The 16,743-nt window shown below is 44.7% G+C and overlaps 1 protein-coding gene across 2 annotated transcripts in view; it reads right to left on the reverse strand.

The window, feature by feature from the left end:
* Nucleotides 1-16,743, reverse strand: part of LOC119398574 (AP-4 complex accessory subunit Tepsin-like) — a 115,510-nt gene that overhangs the window by 6,826 nt on the left and 91,941 nt on the right. For both annotated transcript variants that reach the window (XM_049417667.1, XM_049417668.1), the window contains exons 9-11: nt 12,350-12,503; nt 7,164-7,338; nt 1,993-2,127 (exon numbers count right to left, since the gene is read on the reverse strand). In XM_049417667.1, coding sequence (XP_049273624.1) covers nt 1,993-2,127; nt 7,164-7,338; nt 12,350-12,503 — 464 coding nt within the window. The remainder of the gene's footprint in view (nt 1-1,992; nt 2,128-7,163; nt 7,339-12,349; nt 12,504-16,743) is intronic.

The following is a 16,743-nucleotide window of genomic DNA, read 5'->3' on the forward strand; positions in this document are numbered from 1 at the left end:
CCGGACTTGAAGGGAGCACACACCCTTGTCCGCCACATCAGTTGGGCTTCCACAGAAGTTGAAAGAGGAGGAGAGGCTGAGGAAATGGCATCTTTGCCTATCACGTGTGAAGTGTTGTCGGCAACACTTTCTTTGCACCAAATCATGTACATAAATAGAATTCGGCCTCTACATTGCCTCATTCTTGATAAGACAACTATGAAACACCACCCCGCCAGTGCTTCATCAACCTAGCGAAAAGAAACACTTTCATGTTGCTGTCTCATAAGAATATGCTTAGAAATCCTCTAACTTTTTTTTCTGCAATTTCACTTCGAAGTATTCGAAAAAAATTCTAGAAATATTCGAGAAATATTTGAAAAATATTCGATTCGATTCGCACTCACACTTCAATATTCGAATTCGCTTCGCACCCAAAATTTTGCTATTCGCACAGCTCTATTCTTTAGCCCTGCATGACAGAGAAATTTCTTTCTTGAATAGTTTTGTCACATGATACAGTTTGTTCAAGTTAGTCCTTATCTTTTGCATTTATCCTCTGTTTGACGTCATCGGCGTGTGGTCACGTGGTTATAGGTTGTGCTTTAATAAAATATGTTTCTGTGCTAATGAAGTTAGTTGTGAGAAGAGCACTGGTGTTCGCGTCCCTTCTTCATATCTGTGCCCTCATTGTATCGCGCTGAATCCACCCAATATGTTAGCATATGATGTTTGTATATTCCTTTTCTGCATTTTTGTACTGGTTGCAGTGAACTTAAAAAAGAAAGCCTGCAATACAACGCTATCATAAGCTCGAATTTATACAGAGAGTGCCACAAGGTTTGCTCAAACAAAGTTCATGGAGTTTATAGATTTTTTATTGGAAACAATAGAAATGACAACACATACCATGATAATTTTTTGTTTTTTGCCAAAACAAGAATTGTGCCACAGGACTTTTAGATGCGATTAGTGTGCCCATATATGTTCTCAAAGAAAGCAGAAACGCACCCACTGTATTCACGTATCAACTGCACAAAAAATACAGACAATTCGGAGCAAAAGTTGAGGTGCGGGTTACACGAGAATTTCAGAGTGTAAGCTAACTTCATGGCAATGCAAAGAAGGTGGCTTCACGGCAATAAGCAAGGATCTTTTTTTCCTTTTCTTTTTTTTTCCTGCACATTGTAGTTAGGAGTACATCTTGCTACTTGCCGATTGATACGACATGGTAGAAATTTACATCAAACGTTCCACTGCACAGATGAGAAGCCGACTTTACAGTCTCAACAAAACCACCCAATTCTTACTTTACTAGTCCACAGGTGTTATCGAGCAACGCACCAGATGGACATGCTCGTACAAGCACAACAATTTCGGCTCCTGCGAGGACAGGGAGTGAGGTTACCGTGTCATTTTGGAACAAAATGGTGGACCTATGCACAACTCTGCTCTCATTCGCAGAATATACAGGGACATTAGATGATGAGCATCCTGGTAAGGCAGTGCAAAATTAAATGAAGAACACGAGCGAGATGGAAAAACAGGACAGTGCTTCTTCCTCTTGATTGTGTTTTTCGTTTAATTTTGCGCTACCCTACCAAGATGGTCAGTCAATTCTTCTGGAATTAGATGATAAGGGAGGCTATGCAAAATAGGGCTCTGTTCTGCTGATACAGTGTTCAAGTAGACAAAGCATGTAGTTACCAAAGTGTTTGCTGTGCACACTGAGTAAGGAAATAAGTCAAATAACTGTACTGAAGAAAAGAAAGGGATGTGAGAAAGATGAAGAAGCAGATGACCCCTGGATTGACTAAATTTTAGGGTGCTATACAAATATGACACTAAAGAAGCAGCTGACAAGAGGAATACGCTATTCTCAGCTGTTTCCACTTGTCCCACATGTAAGCTTCTTCTTTTCTGCTGTATCTGGTAACTTAGCACCCTAAAATTTTGACTGCCAAGCAACAACCAGGCTCCCAAACAGTCCTTTCATGCCCTTTCAGTGTTCACCTTCTTGGCCTTGACTTGAACAGGGTCAGATGACTTCGTCTGCAAGTCTTGAAGATGTGCCAGGAGAGGTGCCCCCTGGCTTGCGAGATTGATGTGGCCCTTTCTCAGCAAAGCTTCGATCAACACCAGAGCCCTCTGGTGGTTTTGGAGGGGGCACAAGGGGCAGAAAGGAACAGATTGTGTCAAGGAATGCAGTGAAGATTTGCATCATTTCACGAAAGCATTTGTGAGAATGTGTCTATATAAACAGATTGCTCTTTTTTTCTTCAACTTTCTTCTCTTAATAAAAGCAAAGCTACAACAAAATGATCGCTTCCAAATGCTTATAATCAATAGCAAAAATGAGAAAATACAATAAAGCATGGCTGTTCCCATATTTTGCATCAACCATCAAAATGCACATACGAAATGCGGGGCAATGTTTAGTGAAGTAATAACGACTGCTCACATTTATTTTTAAAGGCCATGAATGCCCACTTCCCAGGCATAGATTTGTGTGTTCAATGATTTCAGAATGAACATAAGGTTTTCATATTTTGGTTTTACAGCAGAGCTGTTATGCTCAAGGTCTGCCGTGTGCGTTGATAGGATGAGAAAATCATCATCATGAAACGACACGTGCTCTCTTCATCCTCCTCTGCTTCACTCCCAGAACACAAGCGCCGATTTGTCCGGCGTGGATGCAATAACTCTGATGGGCGAGAGACCGAGTACACAGAGAGAGAGAGAGAAGGAAAGAGAGAAATTCTTGGCGAAAAAAATTTCTTGGTGAGGTGAGATTCGAACCCACGTACCCACGATCCGAAGGCGAGCGTCGTAACCACTCGGCTACCCAGGCACACTAGCAGAGCACAGCATAGCCTTTCATAGTATAGTATAGTATAGTATAGTATAGCATAGTATAAAATAGCAAGAGGGTGGGAAAGGGAAGTGAGGGGGAGGGAGACAGTAAAGCATAGGACAGAAAGAGAGAAAGACAGAAGGGCGAACAAAGAGAGAGGAGACAGAAAGAAAGAGGAAGTGAGAAATAGAGAGAGAGAGAGAGATCAGAAAAGCAAGAAAGAGAAATAGATAGAGAAGGAAACAGATAAAACAGTGACAAAAAAGAAAAAGAGAGCAAGCATAGCCATGTATAGAGGTGAGAGGGTAAAAGCATGGCCAAGCCAGGACCAGCTAGGTGCCCAGCAGCTCTGCTGTGACCCAGCCTTGCGCAACTTAGTGCAAGCTGCGCAAATTTTTTTATTGGAAGAATATTGGTTATAGGCAATTATTAATTCAATACAAACACGCCTGGTTCACAAGCAACATCCTGCCACAAGCCAACAAGAGATGTACTGAACACAAATCTGATCTATCTCAATATTTCGAACAAACTAGGTCTTCTTCATAGTTACTTGAGCTAATAACTTATTGCAAAATGGACCACACGTCTAAACTTAGAAGAGACATTCGATGGACGTATTAAATGCTGGGGAGTTACATTTCAAAACCATGATATGGTCATAAGGTACGTCACTGAATTACACTATCTCACTGCCATGTCACGATGTAGATTATCTAGTTCACCACCACAAAACACACTAGTGTGCACAAACGGTGGGTATGGTAAAAAAACAGCTGCTAGGTAGTTCCAACTCCCCTCAGAACTAGGAGACAATACAGCAGCATACAAAACGTGGATTCACATCACAAAGAACAAACCATAATTCATACTGATGAAAAAACAACACAGCACCAATGAACGTTAAGATGTTTTCATTTAAGAAGCGTTTTGGCCGTGTGTTGTTCCTCAGCAAGACTGGATTCTGTCCGAATGCTGATTTAGAACAGGGGTCTCAAACATCCGGACCTCTCGCTATTGACTCGGCCCACACATGGCTGTTTTCGTCCCAAATTAAAAAAAAAATTTTCTTAAGTATGCTCATGAGCTGGGCAGAGGTGACTGATCTCAAGCATGCGTTTGTTTCGTGAAGCACCCCATGCAGTCACCATGTGTTAAGGGAGCGCTGCTACACATTTTCAGCACATGGTCAGAAAACGCTGCCGATCGGTAGTCAAGGCCCCTGAGAACACGCGAGCCAAATATTATAGCGCAGTACGCGGCCTGAATTTACAATTAATTCTCAAAGTCAGCTACAAATCGTTCTCTCTCGACAAATGATGCCATATACCCAAATTCCCGGCTATTGGCTGATTTGAGCATCGTGAGCTGCATAGTTATTGTGGCTGCCCCGGGAGGCCACCCCGTGCCTGCACGCACGCTTGCGATCACACTGAATGTAAGCCGTGCATTCGAAGAAAAGAAAAAGCGCTCAAGGTCATGACGTGCACGTGACGTAACTTTTTTCCCCCGCGGCATCCCTCCCTGTTTAGCTCCGAGCACGCTCGTCAGGACAAGAGAAGAGAGAAAGCAATTACAACCTGCGACAAAATTTCTGCGACTCTGCTCGTACTTGACGGATTCTAAAAATTGTTCCAGTGGTCGATTCGTGAGGCAATACACTCGTTTAATGAAGCCATTTGATGCTTACTTGGAAAAGTGTTGTAGGGTCGCTTCAAAACATAACCGTAAAACAAAAACTATATTTCACAATTGGCGTACAGATTACAGTCATTCTGGATATGAGTATCGATATGTTTCTCGAAGCCTGACATAAAATTTCCTTCAGAAATGACTCGTATATCGGACACAGAAAAGCCCTTCATCCAAATGGCGACATTAGATGACATTTTGTTTTAGTTCATCCCCCACCACCTTCCTCTAACCTTCTTCCCTCTCCAGACCCTTGCGGGGACTAAATTTCGTGACTGCAGCCCATTAGATTACGGTGAGCTTGAGGCCCCTGATTCAGAATATAATTTAGCTTCGAACATTCTTTTATAAAAGTCATACAAAGTAAAAAGAGGAATCCCTTTCTTGTGTTGCGCTTTTAATGGGAGGATAAAAATTGTTTCGCCATTTCAGAAACATTCCTCCACATTGTGGGCTTCTATTTAACTCATTTGCCAAAATCAAAACTGCAGACTCATGAGAATACTAATAAGTCGAACCCGTTTATAACGAACTCGAAAGTGTCGCGAAAAGTGGTCGTTATATCAGTAGTTCGTTGTATATGGACTCGCCCTTAAAAACGTGCGCTTAGCGGCCAAGCCGTTTTTTTTTTTTTTGTGCACTTTTGTTAAAGTGCTAACAACCCCTTCGGTAACAAGCTAAGCCTTTTCGCGTCATGAAGCGACGCCCGCTGCGTGCTCACGAGTGAATTAACCGCCTTTGCAATGAGCCGACACCGTTTCACCGAAGCGCGGTACCGCGACGTGGAGCCGATCATCCCTGGCTAGTTGCGTGCAGCGCGTCGCCTACTCGGGTCGCGGAGTCACTGGCGTTTGTACGTTTTTCGTGCTTGCTTCACTCCGGACCGTGCACGGGTGTGGCGACTACCCTCTTCGTTCAACGCGGCGAAAACAAGTATTTTCCATGCAACGCGCACTCTACGTCTCCGCGATGCTCTCGCGGCCGTGCACCACGATGCGCGGCGCACTTGAGTTGTCACCTAGTCAAACACGCAGTATACGCTCGCTGTCAGTGCATCGACGTTTCTCGGTGTCCACGCCGCTCAACAACACCGAGCTAATTTCGTTTCTACAAAGCGACGTGCACTTTAAAGCGGTCTCGCACGACGCGGCGGCGGCGAACTTGCGAACGGCAGCATGGCTAAGCATGGCGCGCTCGTACCACCGTCAATCCGCAGTGTACGGCGTAGTACGCCACACGCGCAGCCGCGCAGATATCTACAGATGACTGTGATAAGGTTGTCGGCTATAAGGCATAATGGCACGTTCATCGACGGCCGCCACCTCGCCTTCGCTCTTTTCTGATGCTTATCCGCGAAGGCATCGCCGCAATCGCGCGGAAATCGTTATCACCGATCGACCGGTCTCTGCCGTTACCGGAAAGACGGACGACTTTTCGCGGCACATTGTGGCGTCGACAAGTTTAGGGACGCAGTGAACCTTTTTGCGATGGAAAGTTATTGCGGTTATCCTTGCGTTCCAAGGCATTGTTTGGTTCATCGCAGGCGGTCGTAGCTGCAGAGAACGGCGTCAGGAAAGGTTACTGTGCGAAAGCTGACCGCAAGGCTTCATGATGCCTACTATTTTTTTTCCCCACTGCCATTCTACCACTGAAGAAACGCCTGAAAAGTGAGCGACCTCGCTCGCAGCGTCCGAAATCTGCGTGCGGTGCTCGCCGATCTGGGTATCTTAGTCGCGAGTAAACTGGAGCGGGGCACGCGCGAGCGCGCGCCCCTGTCACGCTTTAGAAGGCATATTTTAACTTTTTTTCGCTTCGTATGCACCATACTTTTACCGCGACCGTGTCTGAAGTGTTCGTTGTAAAAGTAGGAGGCTTTGAAAAATGTCCGCTATATCTGGACGCAGCTTCAATGGTTAGCATAGGAAAATCGTAAGTGCACCCAAATATGGTCGTTATAACCGATAGATCGTTATATGTGGGATCGTTATAAGTGGGTTCGACTGTAGTAAAAAGCAATATCTTATACATGGTGTAAATATATGAAACGAAGGTTTCACTTCAGAGCACTGAGGTGCAAGAATACGATGGTCATGACGCCACGCCTTGTGAAATGTTTTCAAAGCCTTGACCATCCTGTATCAAGTGGGCATGAAGCATATCAAGCAAAAAAAAAAGTCCATAGATTGGCATTGTTAACATTGTAAAGAAAAATTTCAAACTTGCATTTTCCAAGAAAATACATAAAAGTTCATAAGTGTGACCCTGCATGTTATGTTTTCCTGTCTCTTACACTCAGAAACACCAGTCCTGTGTAATTCTCATGGGACCATGAGTATTAGATAGCTGTTTATGTTTCCTTTCCCTACTGCTACGTCCAAAAATAAACTGTGATGGCAGCTACGTTAAAAACGTAGTGGAGGACCCTGGATTACTTTTTGGCCACAAACCTACATGAAACTACACAGGTGTTCTCACATTTCGTGGCCATCAAAATGTGGCTGCCGTGGCCGTGAATTAAACCTACGTCTCGTGCTTATTTGTGTAAAGTCTCATCCACTCAGCTACCAATGTTGGGTGCAAGGAGTACACATCTAAAGATGCAGAGACTAGCTACAACTGCGAAAGAGCAAGTTCTCACCATCTGTGTGCCCTGCTGCGGTGCAAAGATCTTTGCACTCAGCAGCTGCACAACCCTGTCGACGTTGAGCACTGCGCTCCTTTCGCGAGCTTCGTCCAGTTCTTGTCGCGAAGGTGGGAAGTCGAGGCTGGGATCGACAAAGGCGTCCACCGACTGCGCCTCTTTCTCGTACAACCTGGGAACACCACAGTCTTAAAATAATCCTGTCATAGTTGAAAAATGAACCTGACTTTATCAGCGTGATAAAAGACAAGGTATGCTTACAACAGCGTTAAACACTGTCAAATGCTTACCCCAGTTATGCTTACACACCAGTTATGCTTACACAAAGTATGCTTGCACCAGTTAAAGATTGTTGGTGATAAGCCGAACTGGGCCATTTACTGGTGGGAGCTATCGTGCTTCTTTGTCTGTCCGATGCTTATCAGTACGGGCATAGACGTGAGCAGGGTTCCCCTTCAGGGGGGAAGTGAAGGTTTGTTGCAGTGCCCCCCCCCTCCACATTATGTCAATGTATGGCGCTGACATTGCATCCCCCCGTGTCGCAGTGCTCCCCCCTCCCTGTTATGTCAATGTGTGGGGCTGACTTTGTGCCCCCCCTCTTAAGTGAATAGGGGAGCGGCTTTCGCTCAACGAAATTTCCTGAAGCTTAGTATGTTAAGTCTATGGCCCCCTCACAGGTCAGTGGGCTTCATTTTTACCGATTAGGAACTACGTAGGCCCTAGTAGAGACTGTCAGAATATATGATGTCACGGCGTCTGCTGCGTAAATTTGAAGGTGCGTTTTATCACTTACCAAGAGTGTTGTCGCAACAAGCGTTGTGATTTTGGAATTGTAAAAGAGTAATTTACTGATAATAGAAAAATCGTTTTTCTCTTCAGTGTCAATTTGAGTTTCTTCCACCTACATTGTGCATACATATACGTTTCACATTTTATCTAAAAAAAAGAAACACTTTTCTTTATGTGGGGCAATATATTTGGAGAAGCTTTATGAGGGATAAGTAATGAACTTTTCTTGCTTCTTGCATACGGGGCTACTTGATTTATCTGAAACAGGCGAGCTAATAGTAAATAGACCAGGCGCTTATATAGTTGACATATCGCTATTCTGTGCTTTATTTGCATTCGTTATTATTTTATATCCCAAATGTTATTCTGTAATCGCAGAAATAAATGTAATACAATAAATTTACACCTCTAATTTATCATCGCAATAGCGATCACAGAGCTCCAAAGCGGGGAAACGTACTTGAAAATTTCAGCCTTAATCAAAAGGACTTAAACAGAAGGACTTAAACATTAAGCAAAACAACTGCACGATGTCTCATTCTATGGAATTCCTATAAAGACACCTTCTCTTTCCATGGTTCCGTCACGGCTTCCAGCGATTATGTGGCGCGAGATGGACATGCACAGCCTGCTTTTTGTGCCCACATTGTTAACTTCTGAGCTTTCGTCTTGTTCCGCTATATCAGGGGTCTCAAGCTCACCCCAGCTAACAGGCCGCATTCCCGAAAATTTACTCCCGCAGGGGAAAGGGCAGTGACGAAGATAAAGGGGGGAGGGGAGAATAGGTCGCAACCCAATGTCAGCTAACGCAGCCATTTGAAATAACTTTTCCATATCTCATATATGGGTCATTTGTGAAGGGTGTTTGGTGGCAGAATTCCAACATATGGATACCTATCTCCAAAATGACTGAAATCAGGACGCCGATTCTGAAATGCAGAGTTTTATTTCACGGTTATGTATCAACAGATGGTGGCCACAGGGGGTGCCTCACGAAAAAAAAATATTTTAGCCCTGCCATGCACATAGGTCAGCAGGAAATGTGGGCCTCACTCAGACTCACTCTTGGAATATATTTTAGATGCGAAGCCGCTTTTGCTCGGGGCTGTGTCCGTCGTCGGTGGTGGCGTCCGCGCTCCTCTGCGCATGCGCCTACTCTCTCTCCCACTCTCCTCCTTTACGCAGTGTTTAGTCGCCTTCTCTCCTCTCCTCCCCCGCGCTGTAGCCGCGCCGCAGCCAAATACAGCCTGTAACCCACTCTCTCCTCTCCCTCCCCCATTTCATGTGTATACAAGCGCGTGCACTCGGTCGGCGTCCGTCATTCTTGCTTCGCTCCCGTTCAGACGAGTTGTAACGTCAACGTCGGCGCCACTCGTACACTCGGCGCTAACGGAAAGCAACGCACAAACACAACGTAATGATAACACAAACACTAAATACAAACATCACATACTAACGGAAACGCCGAGTGAACGTAACGGAAACTTGGTGTGCGCCCCCAATGCTGCTTCACATTCCCTCATGGCTCCCTTGAGTGGGAGATGGTGTAATTTTTGCCCTTAGGGCTCATTCACACTCAGACTCACCAAAACTTTCCTCAACCGGACTCACTCGGACTCAGACTCATTCAATTTTTTCTCAATCGGACTCCCTCGGTCTCAGACTCACCTAAATATTACTCACTCGGACTCACGGCTCAATCTGCATGTGAGTTAGTCGACTCCTGAGTCCGTTAGAGTATGATTAGGTTTTGCAATCAATATGTCAATGCACTTAAACGCCAATATCTCGCATAATCGATGCTGTACAATGCGCATTTTGATCTACCTTCACATACGAGCTATCAATGATTGCAATTCAGTAAGGACATTTTTATTGAACAATACGACTCACACGAGATATTTTTATCAAGAACTTCCTTTGAAAAATTTTGTGGGGGCAGGGGGAATCAAGGCACACCTCTGGTCAATCAATATTGAGCTGGCGTATGAACGCTAGTGCGTTGAAGTATCTGTGAGTAGAAGTGAGTATCAACGTGAGCCGTCATGAGGCTGATAGTAATGCTGAAGCTGAGTAGTTAACTCATGCCTGTGTAGCTTAAGAACGTACTTATAAAGAAAAAAAATGGGACGAAGACAGTCATATGCGGGCTGCAGGCGGTAGTGGGAGGTCCGCGGGCTGCGTGTTTGAGACCCCTGTGCTATAGTACAGTGCGAGAGCCGCAACAGCGTTGGAATGTGCAGGAATAGCATAGGTCCATTAAAGAAGGCGTGGGGCAAGGTATAATCGCTTGACGAAATATCTGGTTTGAAAAAAAAGACAATTACGAATTCCGTGCCGGGTGATGTCCCTTTACTTCGAACCATATGCACCCAATGAGTAAGCGTCGAGAAGCTTATCCGCGCCTTTATTACCAAACTGGAACGAACCCTGAAAATAGATAGAAATTGCTTCATCTACCTTCTGCCAGTTTTACTCGCGTAATCCAATGACCACCTTCTACCAGTACAACTTCGTTAGGAAGGCATAAACCATTATAATATGTAAAAAAAGAGCACGGAACCGTGCATAACTTACACAGCTGAAAACTGCAAGAAGAAGCCCTCAAAGAGGAGTTTTATATATGACAGTGGCATGACGTTCGAAAACGAGAGAAATGAAGGGATGAGCTGGACAGCTATTTTCATTCTGCAGAGGCCCACAAAGATATTCTAAATTTGCTCCAGTGGTGAAAGTTAAGAACAACGACTGCCGACGCCTTCACAATTCGCAAGGCAGATGTGCTGCCCATAGGCGTGCGCACAGGGGGGGGCAGCCGCCCCCCTAATCACCTAAGAGGGGGGGGGTGCTAGATCTGCCCCGTACATTGACCCTTCTAGTCACCTAAGAGGGGGGGGGGCAAAATCTGCCCCATACATTGACTTAGAAGGGTGGGGGGGGGTACTGCGACGACCCTTGCCCCCCCCCCCCTAATGGGGAACCCTGCGCACGCCTATGTGTGCGCCCCTGCGACTAGCGCAAGTAGTGCGAGAAAATTTACCGCGGCAGGGTATGTGATGCAACGGTGCATGGTGTGCTTAAAGCCGCAATCCCTTGACAATTTGATTTTTTGCACAATAACATGTGAAGAGATAAACTATAAAATGTGCCACAAAAAACTTGGTTGCATACTGTATATACTGTGGTTGCATACTGTATATACCAGCAAGCGGTGTGATATATGAAAAGTAATGCTATGACAAATTGTTGTTTTCTTCCTTTTCTCTGCTTATCCATATTTCTAACAGTACACGTGGTGCACGCAGTTCACTATAATTTTTATATATAGGTTTGTGTATTTACAACAACGTAATAAATTTGGTTTCTTCCTCTAGTTCTCTTGCTGTGGCAAGGTGCTACTATGTTGAAGACAGAGGCTACATATCCAGAAGGGTGCACAATCAGCTTTGTCGTTATGGCATGCTTCAAAGTTCAACAGAGAGTGCAATAAAAACAAAGTGAAGAGGGCATTCTCTGCCTCCTCTGTTTTTATTACGCTCCCTATCGAAACTGAATTTATGCTGCAAATCACTTTCCTTGCTATACAATGTTATCCGCTACAAAGCTCCTTTGATGATCCCCATTGTACTTGCAGAAAAAATTGGTTCAGTATGCCACTGCTGAACAAACATTCATTGTACCCAGTATGTCCGCTCAGCTGTTTCCACCGTGAGCCCCTTTTTACAAGAAATTACCGTAGGTTAAAGTATAATTGTTAACGAAACATGCACCAACAAAGCGTAGATATTTGCCACTTAAGAGCCTTGCTGTCGATTCCATGTTCGGTCAACACCACCTAGATTAGTGGCTCGGGCCCCTGTCGGGCCGGGCCGGGCCGGTAGGCGAAATATTTTCTCGGGTTCGGGCCAGGCCCGGGTTTCGCTTTGAGTCACCGGGCCAGGTTCGGGCGGGTAAACTTGAACGAGTTCCGGGCCCGGGCCGGGCCCGGCGGGCCTAACATCACGGCCCATGCAGTGCTCTAGTCTACACAACATTTTTTGGGGGAGTGGTTGTGTTTCATTTGAAAGTTGTGGCTGTCTGAGCAACACAATGTGCTGTCCACTGCTACTACACAAATTACGAATAGGATGAAACTTGTTACATTTTTTTATCTCGCACAGTTGACAATGTTAATTGTTAGAAAAGTCTCCCATTTTTAAAGGTTACCACTCGATTCGGGAACCAAAATCGAACAGCACTACGTTCGATTCATTATTCTAAGTTGTCTGACATTCACACAACCCTACTTGTCACACATTCACAATAAACCAGATCACCTTCTATATGAACACATCATGTTCAGTAAAGTACACAGCCACAACAGATGAAATCCTTCTTAAACTTAGCACACTTACTGAGCAGCAGGTTCACTAGGAAGTTCACCGGTCCTGTTGGAATCACCGATGCTTGCTGAGTCGCTCACCGTTCCTGACGCATTACCATCGTCGGTGGCCTCATCTTCATCATCATCATCATCCCAGCCGCCTCCGGCACGGCCCTTCTTGCGGGCTGCAGCAATGGGTGCCAAGTAATCGGTAAACCTCATAACTTTAGTTCCATCGCTACTAAATCATATTTCATCTATGCTCGAATGTACTTGTCACATTTGAGCATAGATGAAATAACACATGGCATAATCGTCATACTGGCATAATCAATCATCATACTCAGCCTATGTTATGTCCACTGCAGGATTGATGGCCTCTACCAACTATCTCCAACTCACCCAGCCTTGTACAAGTCGATTCCATTGTAATGTGATAGCGTTAAAGAGCTCGTTTTGCAGAAATGGCGGTGTCGACGTCGGCATCGTTGGTTGTGAGCGAAAAATCGGCGTTGTCCGTGAGCGAAAATTCAGGCTAGATGCAAATAAATAAATAAAATATTTGGTCTGTGTGGGTATCGAACCAAGGCCTTCTACGTGGCAAGCAGGTGTTCTACCATGGAGCCACGCCAGTGCTTGAAAGTACTTTGTAAAAGAATGCTACAAGAATGTCACGTACTGGGAGGAGTCTCCTTAACGCATGTAATATTGCGTAAAAGAATAGTAGAATTGCACCAAGCATCAAAACATGTGAATTGCACGAGTAGCTGGTTTAACCTTATGTAGGTCCGCCTATGTATTTGTCACGGTGTTACAAAAACCAGCTCGGGTATATACGTATAAACCACAAAGAAATAGTATAAAACAAATTTCATCAATATCAAGCCAGTACTTTGCTGGAAAAAGTGGGACACACATGTCCCACTGATTCAGGAAGGTACCATGATGCGATCACATCACCGGGTACTTGGGATGAAACAGCCGAAACAAGTGGCACGAAGGAGCATTTCTCAAGTGATGCAGAGGAATGTTCTGCGCACCTCTTTCCAGCAGTAGAACAGCACCTGCACATTCGCCTTACAAACGTTCATAGGGCTGTGGTCTGTTCCTGTAAAGCTTGCTTCACCGCATACACCAACGATTTTTTGTCGATTTTGCTGTCCGTTCCTCCGCTGTCGAAATGGTCGAGTACTGATGTTGTCCCTGAATATTTGCCCCCTTTTCAAGAGGCATATGATATCAAGAAAATTATTTTCATGCACCATTATCAACAATTATGCTTAGTGAAAAGCATGGCAATTTCGCAAAGGACTATGTTTGATGCATTTATCGGTCAAGTTACTGCCCAAATCTACAGCAACACGTGATGACTGGGAGCTGAAATCGCCTCTCTAGAAAACCAGAAAAAAGAGAAAATTACCTCGCATTTGGAGTGACAGATTTTTTTAACAATCTGAACGAGAGGAAAATTCAGAAGCTTCGTAAGAAATGTAACAAATTTCAACAGCATTGTGGCACTACTGCCACCTTTCGAAACCACTGTAAAACAATTTTTCTCAAGCTTACATACACTTAGTTAAGATAGCAGCCACATAGTGTTGCGCTAATTGCGACAGGTTATGTGGGAAAAAAATTTTCTGCAGGAGGACAAGTGGGTTGTATGTGTCCTCCTGATGCACAAAGGGTTAAAGGTGCCCACCATTACAAAGTGTGCAGCTGTACAGGTACTGTGGCACCTTATGGACACTTAGTGGGCACTTCATAAATTTGCAAAAGAAAGAATTATGGCATAGTGGGCACTTCGCAACTGTACATCCAGTAGGCCTTCTAGAATAGCTTGAAACGGCCAATGTTATGTGCACAATTGTTCCTTTCCTAGCAGCACAGTTGAAGGCGATGCGCACGAGGCCCAATTACGATATCACGTTCTACTCTAGAAGGCGAACCTCAAACGTCCTCAAAGTTCTTGTGCCTCCAAATTTCTTCATTTCATCAGTTCACCTAACCTTTTGCCATCCTTGGCTGCATTTAACACTGTGACATGCACTAAATATATGAATTTCATGTGACTGCCATCACGTACTGCCATCTTGGCACCATCCATATGGCCAATAGGCAAAATTCTTGTTCTTTCACACCACCCATTTTGGGTATTATAACACGATAGCATTAAAGAGCTTGTTTCGCAGAAATTGCTGTGTCATCGTCATTGCCTGTGAGTGAAAAATCATCATCTTTTCCGTGACTGAAAAATCGAGACAGATGCAAATTAAATAATAAAAATCTTCGGTCCGAGTAAGAATCAAACCCAGGCTGTCTACATGGCAAGCAGGTGTTCTACTGCAAGCGACACTATTCCTTGAAACTGCTTCGGAAAGAAACACTATCCAAACGTCATGTAGTGGAAGGAGTCCCCTTAACGCATATAATATGCGTAGCAGAAGCGTAGAACCGCGCCAGGTGTCAAAACATGTGAATTGCGCAATGAGTGGGTGTTTGAAAGGCCCACCCATTACAAAGCACTCAGACATAGTTAATCATCATCAGCTGCAAAAGCGTCAACAAAGTGAGCAGCTGCGTAGGCTCGCATGTTGCCTTACAGATGCGTAGTGGGCCCTTCGCTGATTCATAAAAGGAAGAATTATGGCGTACAGGGCACTTAACAACTGCACTTGCAGTAGGCATTCTAGGGTAGCTTGAAACAGCCAATGTCACGTGCACAGTCGTTCGTTTCTTTACAGCACAGTTGAGGTATACCTGCACTGAGAACTGAAGCCAGGCTAGCAATTGAGAAGGCGATGAGCATGGGGCTTGATTACACTATCGCATTTTACTCTTGAAGGCGAAGCTCAAGCGCCCTTCAAGTTAGTTTTTCTTCATGTTGGGCTGTCTGTAGCAGCGAATATGCACATTTAATGATAACTATGGAGAAAGAAATGAGAGAGAGGACATTACAACAAAGGCATGAAGAGGACAAGGGGTAAGCAGTACAAGCTATAGGCACGTTACATCAATGGGACATTGGAACTGTTGCTGATGCATAGTTCCCTTGCATGTTCCTATATTGTTCATATTTATATGTTCCTATTTACATGTCCTTAAATGTTCCTATCTCTGCATATCACATATCTCTGTATATTTACTTACATGTACGCCCATACCTGCCATAGCCCTAATGGGCTGCAGTATGTATAAATAAGTAACAATAATAATGAATAAATGTTGATGCCGTAAGCTGCCCGGTAAGGGGTAAACATGACAATGGTTCCATTGCACAGATCTTGCAGAGAACTGCCAGGAGCGTTCCATTGCTTCTCTCGACTAAGCCATTGTCTTCGGGATGATAGGCAGTTGTGAAATGAAGTTCGACCGAGTGGAGGCTCATGACCGACTGTATGGAGACTCATGAAGTGCATGAATGCATTGGACTCTAAGGCTGAGCCATGGTTCGAGAGGCAGTAGTCTGGCATGCCATAGGTGTAGAACACATTGTGCAAATGCTTGATAATGTCGCGTGTAGATGAAACTGCTGCAGGCACGATATAGCGGGTGGCAAAATCAACAACACTGAGAATGTACCGGTTTGAGTTACTGGGTAATAATAATAATTGTTGGGGTTTAACATCCCAAAACCACGATATGATTATCAGAGACGCCGTAGTGGGGGGCTCTGGAAATTGTGACCGCCTGGGGTTCTTTAACGTGCACCTAAATCTAAGCATACGGGCCTCAAGCATTTTCACCTTCATCGAAAATGCAGCCGCCGCGGCCGGGATTCGATACGGTGACCTGCGGGTCAGCAGTCGAGCACCATAACCACTAGACCACCGTGGCGAGTTGAGTTACTGGGTGGCATAGTTACATGGTCAATTGCTACGCTGTAAAATGGAATGTCTGTGGTAGGCATTGTGCCAAGAAGACTGCTGTGCGAGGTAGGGCAATTGAACTGTTGGCAGCATTGAGAGCATGATAGCTTTCCATTGATTGTTTCATGTCCGGCCACCAATAACAACGATCCCGGACCTTTAGCAATGTACGCTTTGTGTCAAAGTGCCCTACGCCATCATGAAATGCTTGTATATATAGAATGGCAGGACGCAGTTTGCATGAAGCTACCACTGTATACGTTCCCGATGACAATCGGTGGTATAAGATGTCGTCTAGCTTGGTGAACTCGGCTGGGTCCTCTTCATCGCCTAGGCTTGAGAAAATTCTGTTCTGAACTCTCTTAGAATTCTACAGCAAACAGTGCTGCATGTACACTTGAAAAGTACCCACCATACTGTAATTCATATTAATTTTGTGATGTACCCACTACACGTCCGTAAGGCAATGTGTGCACCTACGTAGTTGCACACTTTGTTGATGCCATGATTGATGATGATGATGATGATGATAATGTAATATGGCTGAGCACTTTGTAAT

Source organism: Rhipicephalus sanguineus, chromosome 7 (assembly GCF_013339695.2).
Source record: "Rhipicephalus sanguineus isolate Rsan-2018 chromosome 7, BIME_Rsan_1.4, whole genome shotgun sequence".
In the NCBI taxonomy this organism is placed as follows: domain Eukaryota; kingdom Metazoa; phylum Arthropoda; class Arachnida; order Ixodida; family Ixodidae; genus Rhipicephalus; species Rhipicephalus sanguineus.